We start from the raw sequence: 16,996 nt of genomic DNA, 5'->3' as shown, positions 1-16,996 counted from the left end.
GAGACTTCCTCTCCTTTCACACATGCAGTGAAATAGTCAACATTGTAAAATATCATCACTGGCATATGAGTTGACATCCTTTGATGTTGATAGGGCAGATCACACCGCAGAGCTATTGTACCAGGTCTCTGTGAACTCTGCTTGAGTTACCTGCCACTTGATCACATTTTGAAGTTTTTCTTCACAGCCATAGCAGCTGACTTTTATTTTTATTTATATATATATATATAAGGAGAGAGTGGGGGGGTGGGGGGGGAGACAACAATTGAGAGGTCTCTCTGCCTGCCCCCAGGGGGCGACTGCTGCTAGCGTACATGAAAGGAACGTGGGAATTGGCAGACTGGAGCAGACCCGAAGTCCATCTAGTCTAGGATCCTGTTAGCAGCCAACACCAGATGTTTCAGCGGAAGTTATAGGAGCTGTCCCCCACCCCCAGAAGTCTCAGACTGATCTCTATTAGAGATTGGCCTAAACCCAGAAGCAGGAGATTTAGCATTGCTTCCAAAACTTGGTGTTAGCATTAACAGTTAAAACTCTGGATATTCTTGTTAAAAATGTAAATTGGCCAATTCTTTTTTTTTTTTTTTTAAATCTTGCTGGGCTTTTGGCCTCAATGATATCCTGTAGCAGTAGGTTTTATGGTCTAATTATATATTATGTGAAAAAGTATTTCCTTTTATCAATTTTGAATTGCCTACCTTTTTAATTTAATTGAATGTCCCCTTGTTGTGTTATGAGACCAGGAGAACAGAAGCTCCCAATTTACCTTCTCTAACCCAGTCATTATTTTTTTTTTGTTTTCATCATGTCCCCTCCTTTCCAGTCTTGCTTCCTGAGTGATTTTCCATGCCCAATATCATTCTCATCATCCTCATCTGAACGCCTCCACCATCTCTGATTCTGCAATAACCTCTTTGTGATGGGCTAAGGCTGAGACAGAGAACAGCCCTATGATGTGCTTAAAATGCTCTGACTGAGCTATACAGATTGCTGTACAGACTTAATTGACCAAGATGTGTTTGTTTTCTATTTATGGGTCAAACATCTACTCCCCTAACTGCCTGTCACAGATATTTGCCTCTCTGGGCATTCTGGTGCAATCATCCATTTTATATATTTCTAAGGGCCTTATTTCCTCAGTGTCTAAGGCCTGGTTTACACTAGGAATTTACATTGGTATAGCTACATCTCTCAAGGGTGTGGAAAAACGCACACCCTTGAGAGAAGTAGCTATGCCGGCCCGTTTTGCCCTCCTTCCCAGTGTAGGTTGTGTCTACACTACAACAGTGCAGCTGTAGCACATCTAATTATTGCCATATACAACAAATACAGCAATTAATGGCAACTGCAGCTATTGTCTGGGAACAGTTTTCTCTGTCTCTGACTGGGGGAGCATATCCTTTAAGGAAGGTATCATCTTCGCCGTTTTTTTAGGGTATGTCTCCAAAGCGACTTAGGTCCCGAGCAATGTAGTTATGCTGACCTAATCTTCTATGTTTCAAGGAAAGGCTTGTGCATTTGAAATTATAATTTAGCTGACATTTTTGCCACGCTATCCCCACATAGTAATAAATCCCACCCAGGGAGCAGGCAGTTATTCATAGAAACACACACCGTAACAAAACAAGCTCTGTTACATGTTCCTAGAACTTTAATGCTTTATGGGCCATACCAGCACAAGGAAAGAGTAACACTAACAGGTATGGGGTATGTTGTGTGTCCCCAAGTTTCAAATGTTGCATTTGTTTATCTCGTACACATTCATAAAATCACGGAGGTCAGCGCAAGCTTTTCGGCGAATGGTGGCTCTGCATGTGTTCCCATCTGGAATCTCCTCTATCCAAGTTTGTGAATCCAGTAAGTACTGCATCCTATGTAACAATTACAATAACAAAGGAGGTGTTAGTTAATGCTGAAAGACAGCTTTGCCTAAAGTATGTGAATCATCCCTTGGGCTAACAACTATAAGGTCAGTGGTGTTGCACCAGCCATGAATCTGGCCCTAGGTCAGATGAACATTGCCTGGTTTCAGGTTTTGCAGCAAACATGAAACCTGATCTGGGCTGACCAACAAGTTTGCTCAAGTTTTGGATTAGGGCAGTCCTGGGATGATTGATGGTTTGGGGTTTAAACCAAGGTAAATGTAGTAGACTGGGCTAAATTTCACTTTGAGTTTTAGGGGTTCAAAATTTTGTGAAGGGAAATGAAAAAAAATCATACAAATCAGAATTGCTGAGACTCCCCAGCTCAGCAAGAGGACTTGCTAAGGTGGTGCAAGGGGGTACACAGAGGAGTAATGGGATAAAATTGGAGTAAAGACATATAGGCAGAATCTCAGGAGACCTACAGTGAGAGCTAGTAGGTGGTAGACTACCAGAAAGATGGTGAAATCCATAGTGCTTCGCCTTCAGTCATTTAAAACTGGACTGGAGAAAGCCGCATAGGGAATAGCCTCTAACACAATGAGAAATGCTTTGGGGCCCTATCCAAGACCTACTGAAGACAACGAAGCCTGTCCATTGACTTCAATTGGCTTTGGATCAGGCTACAAATAGTCCCAGAACTGGGTCCACAGATTTTACTCAGTCCTTCCTGAGGCAAACCCCTACTTCATGCAGTGAAAGCAGCCTTGCTTTGGAGAGTTGTTCTGTCCCCATATACACAGCACAGACGTCCCACTAGAAAGGGCATTTTTGCTTCTTTTTTTAACCCCACTTACCAAAAGAACAAATTCAAATTTGCTCTCCTAACAAAAACATAGTTCAAGGGGTTCTCAAGATTCTGAACTCCATAAAGTTTCCCATTCCCCATTTCTTACAGTTATAATGCCGTAATCTCAGGGCCAGATTTTTCAAAAATAGCAGCCCATTTTGAGCCTCCAGAGTATGCATGCCAGGCTCTAAGCAGGTAATTGTGCATGCAAACATGCAGCTGTGCATGCAGAATAGGTAACTGGGCGGTTACCAGCTTGGGTCAAGTAGCTGCATGTTACAGTGCAATGACCATTTTGCCTGTGCCATTGCATATTTTGCAGATGGACGTGGGCAGCAGAATCAGTGCCTGAATAAGGGCCTAAACATTTGTCCCAATCCTTTATAAAAAGAGCATTCTAATAGCAATAGTATTCCTCAGTTGCAGACTTCCCTGGAAGATAATAGATCTTGGCACATCTGACTCACAGGTCACCTCCCGGTTCAGTATCTGTCGATAGACCTTGCAACATCAGTCAGTATTGCTTATAAAGGAGGCACTTTACTTACTTGTTGTTGCAGTCAATGGTTTGCCCATCTTTCCCCATCAGAAGGTATTGTTTGCCAGCCTCCACATTTAATTTGCAAGATGAACGCTTGAAGAACTGCCGGAGATCACCTATCTGGACAGTTTCATCACCAGCTATTGTGGAAACAAAAAGTGCCATAAACCACTTCTGTCTGATATTAGTAAAGAGAGAGAGTCTCTAGTGTTCACAGTAAGAACTATGTTTTTTCAACAGTAAAATAAAATTTTAGGGACCGATTGTCCTGCACCCTGCGGAATCATGTACAACATTGCCAAGCAAGTGTAAATTATTTCCATTTGCTTTTAGTAGCTTTTTAAAGCCACTTGACACCGGTGTAAATGACAAGGTGCAGGGAACTGGAGGGTCTAGCCCAGCAGTTCCTGAATTGTGGGGCATGACCCCAGCTGTGGTCGCACCATCAGCAGATTGGGGTGCTGCTATCCCTATTGTGTGTAGGACACCATTTTGTGTCACACAGTGTGACCTCCCATGTACAGGACCTCTGTGTGGCATGATTTCACACATGAGGCACGTGTGAAGTCACCCTGTGTGGAGGATGCCCTTTTGCTCTTCGAAATGGTGTCCTCCAGGCTGTCTAGTGTCCCGCCCAGAAAGACTTCATTAAAATAAGGTTATGCCAGCAAAAAGTTTGGGAACCTCTGGTCTAGTGGAAGCAGATTTTTTGTCCTAGCATTTTATTAACTAACTTTTAAAGTCTGAACGCTACCAGGGTTGATTACTACTAATAAATATTTGACAGTGTTCACTTTATCTTCTGGCACATAGGATATTTGTCACCACTGCACATACACAGTGAGGAATTTTACGTGAAAATCTAATAATGAAATGCAATAAGTGGTGCTATTGGCTCCTCAACCCTGAGCACTTATCCCCCCCCACCCCCCAAAACAATTAGGAAATAAAGCTTAAGTTTCCAACAGTAATATTGGCCTTGGCTGCCTAGCACTTGCTAAATTACTTAGTCCCCATTGCAGTAGACTCCATTAGAATACTTAAACCTATCAATTTCTACAGATCTCTGTTCTACTGGAAAACCAGGAAATCTGGGATCCCATAGATCAACTGATGCAGTGCTTTGTTCCAAAACCTAGTTTCCCAGTGGAGCTAGCTGAAAAATTTCAGCTGGAATTTCTCTTAAGGTGTGTTCACACTGGAGCTGATAGGTGTAAACTCCAGCTCACAGACACATGCTAGCTCTAACCAAGCTGGTGCACTAAAAATGCAAAGTGTAGCTGCAGTGGTGTGAACAGTGGGAGGGGCTACCACTCCAAGTACAATCCCATCTGACACCACAGGGCAGCTAGCCCTCCTCACTACTCATGTTGCCGCAACTACATGTCGATTTTTAGCACATTAACTCGCTTAGTGTTCAGCTGGGATTTACAACTTCCAGCTCTGGTATAGATATACCCATAGTATAAGACAAGATAGATGCACACAGCTGGACAAAGAAGTCAAAAGAAATGCGACACTATTGATCAGCATGATAGGCTGTGGTCTCTGCACTGTCATTGCCAAGTATATTGCAGGCATCACAGCAAAGAGGAATTTTAAGGAGAATGAGATAGCTCTGCAGATGTTCACTGGAAGCTCCTCTCAAGCATGAGGGGTAGCACTGGTGAAAAGTGCAAAGGTGCTTGTTTGAAAATGTAACCAGTGGATGATGGAGGCTGGAATCATGGGCCACTCGGAAATGGTTTTGTTTTACTAACTACTGCATTCGCTACCAGGCAAAGCAAAGGCTATAATCACACCTTGACAGGTAACATCTTGCATCCTGAAATACCACAAAGTGATTTCAAAGCATCAGTTCATTCGCACACACTCCAGAGAGGCAGTTCATGACTGCTATGCTTATTTTACAGATGAGCAAACTGAGGTGCATAGAAGGTGATAATTTAATCAACAACACATGGAAAGTCAAAGGCAAATGCTGGGAATGGAGTCCAGGATCCCAGACCTTTGTTCTAACTACTAGACAATGCTTCCTGCCATCCAGGAGCTTTTCACAGACAGAAGAACTGTACTAGACTGTAAATCTTTCCTTTCCAGATAAAAGAAGCAACCATCTGTTCTTCATAAAAAGGACAAAGCAAATAGTTCCACACATTACTGGGAGTAAATAAACCATGGGAACATTAGACTGTAAATTCTTTGGGCAGGGACTATGCTTCCTTTTAGGTGCTCAGATATTATGCCGATAGGGGCAATAGAATCATAGAAATGTAGGACTGGAAGGCACCTCGATAGGTTATCTTGTCCAGTCGCCTGCAAATACCTAGATCTGTGAGGCCACTCAGGGTATGTCTACACAGCAAAGAAAAACCTGCAGCTGGCCCATGCCAGCTGACTTAAGCTGCACAGCTGTTTCATTGCTGTGTGGACTTCCAGGCTCGGGCTGGACCCAGGACTCTAGGGCCCTGTAGGCATGGGAGGGTCCTAGAGCTTGAGCTCTAGCCCCAGGTTGAAGCCTACACAGCAATGAAACAGCCCCACAGCTTAGGGTGGCTAGATGCCCAGTTTTCAACTGGAAAGTCCGGTTGAAAAGGGGACCTGACAGTGTCCAGTCAGATCTACTGACTGGACACCTAAAGTCCAGTTACTGTGGGTGAGGGAGATGGGGAGATGTGAAGTCATCACCACCAACAACCCCTACTCAGCCAGGGCCACCTCCTACCTGCGTTGAGTGGCTGCAGCTCCCAGCCCAGGTTCTACAGGTGAGTCCCTCCCGACCCAGGCAAAGGGGAGTGGGGGGCAAGAGGGGAAAAGCAGCAAGTGATGAGGGGAGGGGGAAAGAGGCAGGGCAGGGGTGGGGCCAGTGGTGGATTAAAGATTTTGCTGCCCCTAGGCCCTGAAATAATTGCCGCCCCCCCCCCCCACCCCAGCTCACCTCCGCTCCGTCTCCACCTCCTCCCCTGAATGCAGCACCAGGTCCTGGTTCTCCCCGCTCCCTGCCAGTGCTTGAAACAGCTTTGCGAAGGAGCGGGGAAGAGGGGTGATGTGGTGCGCTCAGGAGAGGAGGCGGGGATTTGGGCCAATAGGGGCAGGGAGGGGGCGGTGAATGGGGGCGGGGAAGGGGTGGGGGCGGGGCAGGGCTGAGAAAGCGAACTGGTGCCGGGGGAAGCAGCCCCTGGCTGCTATTATAAATTTGCTGCCCCTGCAAATTTGTCGGCCTAGGCATTAATACGCCACTGGGTGGGGGCTCGGGAGAAGAGGCAGGGCAGGGGAGGTTCCAGCACTGGAAGTGTCCGGTTTTTAAATATTACAAAGTTGGCAACCCTACCGCAGCCTGAGCCCTGTGATCTGAGCCAGCTGGCACAGTTCTTTGCTGTGTAGACATACCCTCAGGTCATCCTTACATCCAAAATATGATTCCAAAATTCTGCTCCTTTTGGACATTTTCAAGTCCCCTTGCTGGGGAATCCCCTGGACTAAGGAACTCCCCAGCAGGCACAGATCAGGCAGGGATAGCTTCCATGCCTCCCTCACCACAACCGGAGTGCAACGGGGATGGCGAGCGGCTGAAGTGTGCTGTGCTGTGCTGTGCTCTTCTCAGCCGACATGTGGTCCCTAGGGGAGAGGTGTCACCTGACACAACTTAGCTCAGTTCCCTCCTAACCTGTACAAGGGCTGGGCCTAAGAACTGTGGAACTGGCTGCTGAGTCTCCACTTCTTCTCCTTGATTCCCCCTCTCCTGGCCCGATTTGTGGGGGAGGGGATGCCTCCTTTGCTGGGTGCTCCCCTAGGCTCTGGCACTGCCATTTGAGCACCTACACTGCTCTTATTGGGAGTCCTACAGCCCAGCCAGGAAGCAGGTAATGGAAAATCCAGAGCTACTCTCTCCTCCCAGCCTGCTGATGCTGGTGAATAGGAGAAATGACAGCAGCTTCACAGAGCACAGCCGGCTTACATCCAAACTGTGTCTGCATCTGTGAGGGAAGCAGTGGGAAGCAGCTGCAGGGGAGAAAATGGTGGGGCTGGTTCAAACACTCCCATTTAATACTCCCAGGGTCTGATGCAGGGACCCATTTTCCATTCATAACCAACCACAAAGTTTCTTCTAAACACAGTCACCTTTAAGGGCCACAGTTTAGAGCACAACGAGGGCCACAAATTGGCTACTCCGACCTAGGTCAATAACAAACATTAATAAGGATACTACAAATCTCTTGTTACTTTGATAGGTAGCTTTTTAAACCCATCTTAAGTTTTGTTTAAACTGTATAAAGGTTAAGAGATTTAGGAAGAAAAGCCTTTAAAAACCAAAGACACTGGTTTTCTGTCTCATTACAATCCACTAACTCACCTTTGCCCTACGACTGCAGAGGTGTTCACTGCCCACTTCATTTTGAAGGATTTCTTGCAACATGTGTTAACTCCCTGTGCTTAACAATCTGTTTCACCTTGTATTTAGCTGTGACACTCTGAGGGCTTGTCTACACTTAAAACGCTGTGCCGACCAGCTAGGTCGATGGAAGAAATCTTATGTCTACCTAGCGCCGTCTACACAGGGACCCAGGTCAGCTTTTCCACACCCCTGACTGACATAGTTAAACCAACCGAATTTTCTAGTATAGACCAGGTCTGAAGAAGAGTTCTGTGGAGCTCAAATGTTTGTCTCTTTCATCAACAGGAATTGGTTCAATAAAATACATTATCTTACCCACCATGTCTCTGAAAAACAAAAGCAGTCATTTCTTTAAAATGGTCTATGCTCACACTCTTTCTTCAAAGCACGCAAAACTAATTGTCGTCATCGGCTATCCCTCGATATGAGGATGTCATCGCTGGGGGAAAAGTCATGGATGAGACTTAAGATGGTTGAGGAATCCAATCCATGCTCACCAAGTTCTTCCACATATGTGACTGGTATCTGCTTGGAGAGAGCACAACTGCTGGCCAGGATGCTGTACATTCTCCTTCCTTCTCAGCCTCTTGAGCAAGGTGATTCTCTTCAAAATGGGCTGAGGCTTGATGTGTGATGTGACACCACTGCAGTCTGTTGCTAGCCAGCTCTTCCCAATTCGTGGGGTCAATGCCTCCCTTCTTAAGATACTTTCAGGGTGTTCTTGTAGCATTTCCTCTGACCCCTGCAAGTCCTCATACCATGATTAAGTTGAGAAAAGAGGACTTGCTTCGGAATACTAGTATCAGCCATCCACACACAATGACCAGCCCAGCGAAGCTGATGATTCATAATCTTCACCTCAGCATTGGTGATGTTAGCTACAGAGAGAATGCTGGCGGTGGTGGTTTCAGTGCTTAGTGTAGCAGTCAGAATCAGAAAATCTAAATCTCCAGTGGTGCTGACCTGCCCTACAATGATGCATCCTAATATGCCCGTGGTTTTCAACCTGTGGTTTATGGACCTCTGGGGGCCTGCAGACTATGTCTAAGGGGTTCGTGAAAGGTTGTCGGTAACACAGAACTATAGTTTTCAACCCTGTGGTCCATGGACCCATGGGGCCTTGCAGACTGTGTCTAAGATTTCCAAAGGGGTCCGCACCTCCATTCGAAATTTTGTAGGGGTCCATAAATGAAAAAAGGTTGAAAATCACTGTGATATGCTATTCCCTCAGAAACGAATATATAGGACATTCACTTCGCAGCCATAACAGGGATCATAATAAGAACATAAGAATGGCCATACTGGGTCAGACCAAAGGTCCATCTAGCCCAGTATCCTGGCTTCCAAAGAAAAAAGCCATTCAGTAATATATGCTGTCCTACATGAGCATTGCTCCCCTGAGTAATACAGCAAGTGCTGCAGATTTGTTCTGTTGTTCAAGACTTATAGAGCATGTATGCCACATAGTGGACTCAATTTCCCTTACATCTAGGAATGAAAAGGAAAACAAAGATGGATTGGGCTTGCTTACTTGAGCAATTATGTCATTTTGCCTCAGGCCCATTGTAATTAAATTGCCATCATTTTTTAAAATTCTTATGGCATGTAGGTAACTGTAGGACTCATGCTGTAGTCTGATAAGTGTTCAAATCTGTGGGGAGATTGTAACTATTTGAGAAATCACCATAATAAGCTGGGAGAATAAGAGAAAGAGAACCTTGCAGTCTATGGATTTCCTGGCTTAGCTCCTGTAGATTTCCTAGAACTAACAGATCCATCCAGCATGTTGCTGGACTCCCCCAGAGTCACTGTTCCTAGCATCCTCACGCTCCATATAGACAATGCCAAGAACTGCATTATCCTACCTCCTGCACTTGGAAACCACAGGGTTCACATAAGCTCTCTCTGGACATCTTCAGCCAAAAACTGGACCACTGGGCACATAACAAAAGTTCTTCTCATCCAGGTGTGACTACCACTCATCCAGGCAAAGATCAGTGCCTTCATTCCATCCCGTCTGGGGAATGAATGAACAAGGCTGGAGTGACCATGGAAGCTTTTGGAACTTTTAAGTTTTTCAGATTGTTCTGGGAAGGCAAACCTCCCACCTACAAGACCAAGAGGTTGACAAGCTACTACAACCAATTGATGTCCACAATGGCTGAACTTCCCATGGGATATTATCCGCCCTCTTCTCCCACAACTACTGTGAAGACTTCCTGGTTTACTGACGAACTAGGTAAATGGAAGTGTGTAGGCAGGGGGCTAGAATGGTGGTGGTACAAAACCTTCTTTGAACCCAGCCACCATCAGCACAGTCTTTTGCAGGACTGCGCCACTGCAGCAATGGAAGCAAAAACAATCTTCTCTTCTGTCATCACAGGTACAAAATCCAGGCTGGAAAGGCTACTCTCTATAGTTCACCGGCTAACTGGACTTCATAATCCATCCATCGGCTTTTAGCACCAAACCGTGTGAAGAGCTCTCATATCATCACGTGGGAATGATCAACTGAATCTGAGAGAAGCTTTTAAAAGACAGGAAACCCTAAACTGGACCAGATAGGTCTAACCACACGCTAACCCAATACAGTTCAACTCTATCACACTAAATGAGGGTCTAGAAACTTTGAGAAATATTTGAGCCGCTGTCTGTAAAACAAATCCATCTTCTTCTTGGCTGGTAAAAGCCCGTAAGTAACAAACTCTGTCCACCATGAAAAGAAAAGACCAGTGCCTTCCTTTCAGAGACACAAACTAATATGCAAGACATATGTGTGAAAATATCTAATAATAAAACTCTCCACTGGTCTTATCTCCCTGAAAGGGAGTATGTACTGCTCCTAGTGAGCAGCATTTTATTGCTCTGAAATGTTTAGGTCTATTTTCACCAGGTTTGTTTCCCATTGGGACTGGAACTGACAATGTGCTGATACAGCATGAGAAAGGCAGGTCTCTGGGTATCCCTAGCTGGGACAGGAGTGGAAGTCCAGTCCTGCTTTCATAAGATTCCCAGCCTTACTTTACAGACTCAGAGAGGTTTGGATGGCCTGTATAGCTATTCAGATTTGAGGTGCTCATTCTAAACTGAATTCCAACTTGAAACCTGTTGATGTTCACCCATTGTTAGTACGGTTGTTCCTAATTACTAGCAAATATCTGTCTCAGTCCTGCCAAACAGATTTTTCATTGGTTCTCTAGTACAATGGCTTGAGCATTTCTATTAAAACATAGAAAATGGAACTATTGAATATGTATTATTGTCCTTGGAATGCCACCAGTTTTGTAGAAAAAATTACTTTCCTAGGAGAATGCCAGATTTTGCTGTAAATGAATGCAAAGTTTATACTTACCGACTTTTATGATTCTTTGGATTTCGGTCTCATAGTAATCAAAAACATTCTTTTGTGTTATCCCAAGGATCTTTACGTGGTATGCTGCAACAGGATAGTATTTGTGTGAGGATGGATGCAAATATTAAATAGCAAAGAGAAAGGAAAATCAAATACACTTTAAGTGATTTCCAGCACAGAGGCAGATGTGCTACCAAGTGGTACATGAGAGAGCTGGAAATCTGAAAGACAAGAGGTAAGGTATGTACTTGGCAAGGCAGACACTGATCAGGAGTTTGTGGGGTTGAACCCCCTCTGCCAAATGTGACATTATCCTCCCACTTAGAGATAGGCCAGACTATACCAGTAGGTTTCCTGGACTGCTGCACTGGGAAAGGCCTGCCTTTGTCCTATCACTGCATTCATTTGCACACCACTAAAGCTGCTGAGCCAGAATCTTCCTCCAGTTTCTCCTGTATCCTGCATATCCTAGAGAGGAGCCAGAGAGACAAATCAACATATGAAGAGGTATTTAGCTAACTCAGCAGATTTGAGAAGGAAGGAAACTCGAGAAGGAGTCACCTACTGTTTGCTATCCCCTTCCTACCAGAAGAGTTCAGTGGCTGAGGCATTAGCTTAGGCTATAGGAGACCGAGGTTCAATTCCCTACTCATGGATATCTTGGGTGGCCTTGGCAAGTCATGTAGCCTCTCTGTCCCTATCTGTACAGCACTTCCCTACCTTGCTGGGGTGTTGTGAGGAAAATACATTACAGAGTGTGAAGCTATTTGAGATCTATTAATGCAAACTGCTATATAAGAAATAGGCCTTATCATTATTACCTAACACCAGGGACCATGAGGTCAGAGGCTCCAATGCCACTGGTCTTCTCTGAACCAGAGTAACATACTGGTATGCATTCTTTCTTGCCCCCCAGCCCTCACCCAGCCAGACTTCTCATCACCCACTCACTGCCCTTCTCCCCAGCCCAGACGAATTCTTTAGAAACCTCTCCTTTTCTCTCCCCTGTCCAGAATGACTGCCCTAATACCCACTCGTCTCCCCATCCCAGATAGGCTCCACGCCAGACACAGAAACTCTGCTCAGTTTAGGGGAGGTTCATTATAGAGAATTTACCATTATAGATGTAAGGGTCTAAATGAACTGAATGAATTCTCCCCTGACAGCTAGCTGGGAAGGGGAGAGACTTCCAGAGCAAACTGTATTTACATGTTTCAGAGTAGCAGCCGTGTTAGTCTGTATTTGCAAAAAGAAAAGGAGTACTTGTGGCACCTTAGAGACTAACCAATTTATTTGAGCATAAGCTTTCCTGAGCTACAGCTCACTTCATCGGATGCATACACCTACTCTGCTTAGATATACAGCAGATAGAGCACTGTTGCTCAAAATGATCAACTTTGGCTGGTGTTGGGTTACAAATCACTTTAGTACTGAATGCAGGGGTAGAGGAAATGCTGTTACCAAAGTTGTTGGCATTACTGTATGAATACAGGCAAGCAGGACTGTGCTTAACCTGTCCCAAATGAGGAGATCACCCTCAGCTGAAAGGACTTCATTGAGTCAAGGGCTCAAATGCCAGAGCACTGTGAAAGTAGAGGGGTGGGGAGAGGTATTCCAGCCAGGAGGTGTAGACCCTCCCCCAAGGGTTTCCCTGTACTGGTTTAACCTGTTACCCCCAACTGTTCAAAGAAAGGGCTAAATAGGCTACACTAAGAGACTGCTGTTCAGAGGTCACAGCAGAGAGACAGGTGGTAGCAGAAGGTGACTGACAGTTGGCTGGCAAACGAGTGGCTGGTGAGTCGGAGAGGCGTGGTGAGTGGCTGGCGGAGAGGTGCGGTGAGCAGATGGCCGGCAGAAGTGGCTGATGGGAGTGGCCGGCAGGGCGGATGGTGGAGAGGAGTGGCCAGCAGGGTGGCTGGCAGAGAGGACCAGAGCAGAGCCCTGCAGAGAGGCATGGCAATCAGCCAGCAGGGTGGCTGGCAGAGAGGGACGGTGTGCGAGTGCCCAAGCAGCGGAGTGAGTAAGATCAGGCACATGAAAGGGACTTTTGGATTGCTGGACTTAAGACCCTGAGGGGAAAAGGACACTGCTCTACTGCCTTGGGGGTGGGGTCTTTTGCTCATGGTTTATGTTTATGAACCCTGTTTGCAGTGTTTTCCCAAATTAATGCTGAGTTACTTCCATCCTTTTATCAAAAGTTTCTTTTCTACACTGTGCTTGCGAGTGGGGAAGTATTGCCTCTCAGAGGCGCCCGGGGTGGTGTGTAATTTTCCCAGGTTACTGGGTGGGGACTCAAGCCAGTTCTGTGTTGTATTGATGGAAAGAGACCACTTGATATTGAACCTGGACCTGGTGGCTTCACCTGGCAGAGGGGTCACAGAGGGAAACATCAAGTTTAAAAGACATCAACAAACATCTTTCATGCCTTACCATAGTCTACAATAGGGTCGTAGCATGCAAAGCTTTCACGTGCACCTGCTTCCATGGCTTTATTGAAAGTCATTCTTCTTTGTGGACAGGGACCTAGATTGAACAATGTAAATATATATTCAACAGTCCCACCCTATCCTAAGAGAAACAAATGACTGGAAGCTAAAGCAAGACAAAATTCAAACTCGAAATAAAGCACACTTTTTTAACACTTCAGGTAACTAACCATTGGAACAATGTACCTAGGGATATGATGCATTTTTTTATCACATTGAAACTTTAAATCAAGACTGACTAGCTTTCAAACAGAAGTTATGGTCTTGGTGCAGATACTACTGGGTGAGGTTCTAGGGCCTGTGTTTTGCAGGTCAGACTAGATGATCATAATTGTCCCTTCTGGCCTTAAAATTTATGAATCTATGAGCAGCTGGCTGCTATGAATAAAGAATTCATTTGGAACTGATTCAGTCACATTTATCATTACCGTACCTTCAGCACACTGGCAAACTTCCGCATGGCACAGTTTTGATAACATGGCACTCTGTTTGGGTGCATTGTAAAATACACTGCATTTTCTCCCTAAAGAAAGGAAACAAAATAATTGAATTCTCAAGCAGCCTAAATTGAAAAAGGTAATGATGGGCCAGAGTGCAGAGTTCACCTTTGCAACCAAACTTCCCCAGTGCACTGAGGGTGCTTCTGTGCAACCTGAATGAGCAACTGCAGTCCCTTAAATCTATAATATTGATGAGAACTCATTGTTTGGATTCCAACTGAAAAATGTGTTTAATTTTAAACCCCTGTTTCTTTTTTGTTTCACCACATAAAACATCTGTTTAAAAAGGGACACAGTCAACACTAATTTACAAGTTTTAAATAATGTCTATTAAGGACCTTTGTCCTATGAGCCATCTTCCTATCTCTGGGCCAGATGGTGTAAATCAGCATGACTCCTTTGACTTCAGTGGAGCTAGGTCAATTTACAAAAGCTGCAGATCTAGCCCTATGTTTTCATTGTGCTAAGAATTATGGCAGGTGGGGAAGGTCAGAATCTAAACAGCCCAGGATGGGGGTTTAGACTGGGCCCCAAGTGGTTGCACTTTGGAGCTCTGGAGTTTGTTCTCTGCTATCCTCATCTGCTAGCAGGGGAAGCCTGAAGAGAGAAGAGAAAGAGAACTTAACAACCTTACTGCTTTTAAGTCCCACAAGGAGTGGGACTTTGAGCAACCTCACATCAGGTATCTTTCTTTTGCAAGTATAGTTCACTGCCATAGCATTTACAGAGAAGAGAGCAACAACTTTGCTCCCAGTATTATATGGGTCTGAGGAGGCCATTGCCTCTCAGAGTATGTCTACACCACAAATGAAGGTGTGACTGTAGCACGGGGAGGCAAACCTGTGCTAGCTTTAATCTAGCTAACACAGATTACAATAGCAGTGATGTGGTAAAACAGGCTAGCCCCCTGAGTAAAAGCCTGCTGGGGACTCTGGGAATGTATTGAGGTTGCTAGAACCGTGCCACTATGTCTTCACTACTATTGTTACTCATGCTAGCTAGATTAAAGCTAGTGTTGGTATGCCTACCCATGCTCTAGTCACACCTTCATTTGCAGTGTAGACATAACTTGAAAGGCACTGTCTTCGCTATGGTTTGATGATGTTTACACTGAGAGCACTGCCGCCTCTGACTTTCTTTGAACAGTCTCTCTTTTATTTCTCACCCATCAAGTACCATACACTGACTATTTAGCTTTATCCTGGTTTAATCAGAACTTCAGTTGTATTTTGGCTCATAAATCTGATCACTCCAAATACCAATGGCTCAGTCTTCAGTCAGAGTCAAGCAAGGGGGGGAGGGATAGCTCAGTGGTTTGAGCATTGGCCTGCTAAACCCAGGGTTGTGAGATCAATCCTTGAGGGGGCCATTTAGGGATCTGGGACAAAAATTGGGGATTGGTCCTGCTTTGAGCAGGGGGTTGGACTAGATGACCTCCTGAGGTCCCTTCCAACCCTAACTTTCTATGATTCTATTAGCATAATTTAACTTAGTTTCTGTCTGCCTATTGCTACAATCCCCAATAGTCTTCTTCCTTACCCCCAGGCTCCTTTATTTTAGCAGCTAAAATGAAATCTGAGATATTTAGATGGGAATAAGAAATGCACCATACCTTTGTATAGTGTATAAAAAGCTGTTATAGATGATCCCAACCAAAGCCCCAGATTCAAACAGTGCCGAAGTTTGGATGCTCCTAAATTCTGGATCTGGATTTTGCAACTGGCACCTAGCTTTAGAATAGACCATACCAAAACCGGAAACACCCCATTTTCCCTAAAACTTTGAAATCTGTATCTAGATCTTAATTTTGCAACTTGGTTCCATTTCTAGAAATCAAGAAGTGTAAATGAAATACTCTGTCTTACTATGTCTGTAGAATGCCTAGCACAACAAGGCTCTGATCCTGATTGGGGACTCTAGATTCTACTGAAAGGCATATAATATTTTGCAGCTGAAGTGTCTCCTTTCTATAAAAGGACTTCTAAGAAGCCTAGGATTTGGAGGACTTAGCTGGTTTGGGGGTTGGATGTTTTAAAGGAAAAAATGTGGTCTAATAAACAAAGCGCAGTGGTGGACAGAGCCACAATGGAAAGCTTAAAGGGGAAAACATTCTGTAAAACATTTACTGTTTCTTGAAAAAAAAAGTTCTGATGCAAATTCATCAATTAAACATTTTCTAGTCGATAACGATCCACACTGCAAATACCACCACCATGTATGGCACTACGTGATCACCGTGCTAACAGTACCATCAGAGGCCAAAGTTTGAATCAACATAGAGACTGAACTAGTCTCTTTGGCCCAGATCCTCAAAGGTATTTAGAAATCTAACTCCCGTTTAATGGATTGAATAAGGCACCAAAATACCTTTGAGAATCTGGGCCTTTGTCCTTAGAGTTGATCCCAGGGACAAATTTGGGGAAGCTTGGTTTACTGCTGCTTGTGCTCTATGTGATCTGTGGAGATCCATCTTACACAAGCATGAAAAGTTCACTTAAAAACCTCATACAAGTAAAAATATGAATTTTCAGTCCCCGGCAATCAATGCAAACCAGGAGATCACTTCTTTAAAAGATCTCTGTTAAAGTGTGCTCTCACTGTGACATTACCAATCATTATTCAGAGAGGAGTCTTTTCATTATGCAGTGTAAAAAAAATACATTGATTCACACATCGCATTCCAATATACTAGGGTTTCCTCTCAACGGACAGAAGGGAAAAATTCAGTCTTGGCCTCTTGCCCTTTCTAAATAGTTTCATGTTCATTTTTTCTATACTGCTGGGTCAGCTTACCAGGGTTGTAAAAATCATAAATGATGGCGTTTGCTGGCTGTACGAGACCCATGGGATTGATTTGCTTAGCCCCGAACGACACACAGTCTGGTTCAGATCCATTACTGAGCTGCAGAAAAAAAGCAAACAGGAACAACATTTGTTACAAAAAGAGAATTAATGCTCCCCAACCACTCCCCAATTTATTCGTGCCTATAGCGTTGGATCTGCTGACCA

General features: G+C 44.6%; 1 protein-coding gene across 1 annotated transcript in view; it reads right to left on the bottom strand.

Moving 5' to 3' along the window:
* Positions 1 to 1,729: 1,729 nt before the first annotated feature.
* Positions 1,730 to 16,996, bottom strand: part of LOC144267895 (complement C4-like) — a 92,353-nt gene continuing 77,086 nt past the window's right edge. Inside the window, exons 37-42 of the mRNA XM_077822719.1 lie at positions 16,781 to 16,889; positions 13,921 to 14,010; positions 13,432 to 13,524; positions 11,002 to 11,085; positions 3,261 to 3,393; positions 1,730 to 1,871 (exon numbers count right to left, since the gene is read on the bottom strand). Of these exons, the coding sequence (XP_077678845.1) occupies positions 1,730 to 1,871; positions 3,261 to 3,393; positions 11,002 to 11,085; positions 13,432 to 13,524; positions 13,921 to 14,010; positions 16,781 to 16,889 (651 nt within the window). The remainder of the gene's footprint in view (positions 1,872 to 3,260; positions 3,394 to 11,001; positions 11,086 to 13,431; positions 13,525 to 13,920; positions 14,011 to 16,780; positions 16,890 to 16,996) is intronic.

This window comes from Eretmochelys imbricata, chromosome 1, assembly GCF_965152235.1.
Source record: "Eretmochelys imbricata isolate rEreImb1 chromosome 1, rEreImb1.hap1, whole genome shotgun sequence".
Classification (NCBI taxonomy): domain Eukaryota; kingdom Metazoa; phylum Chordata; order Testudines; family Cheloniidae; genus Eretmochelys; species Eretmochelys imbricata.
This window is presented reverse-complemented; position numbering and strand designations above follow the sequence as displayed.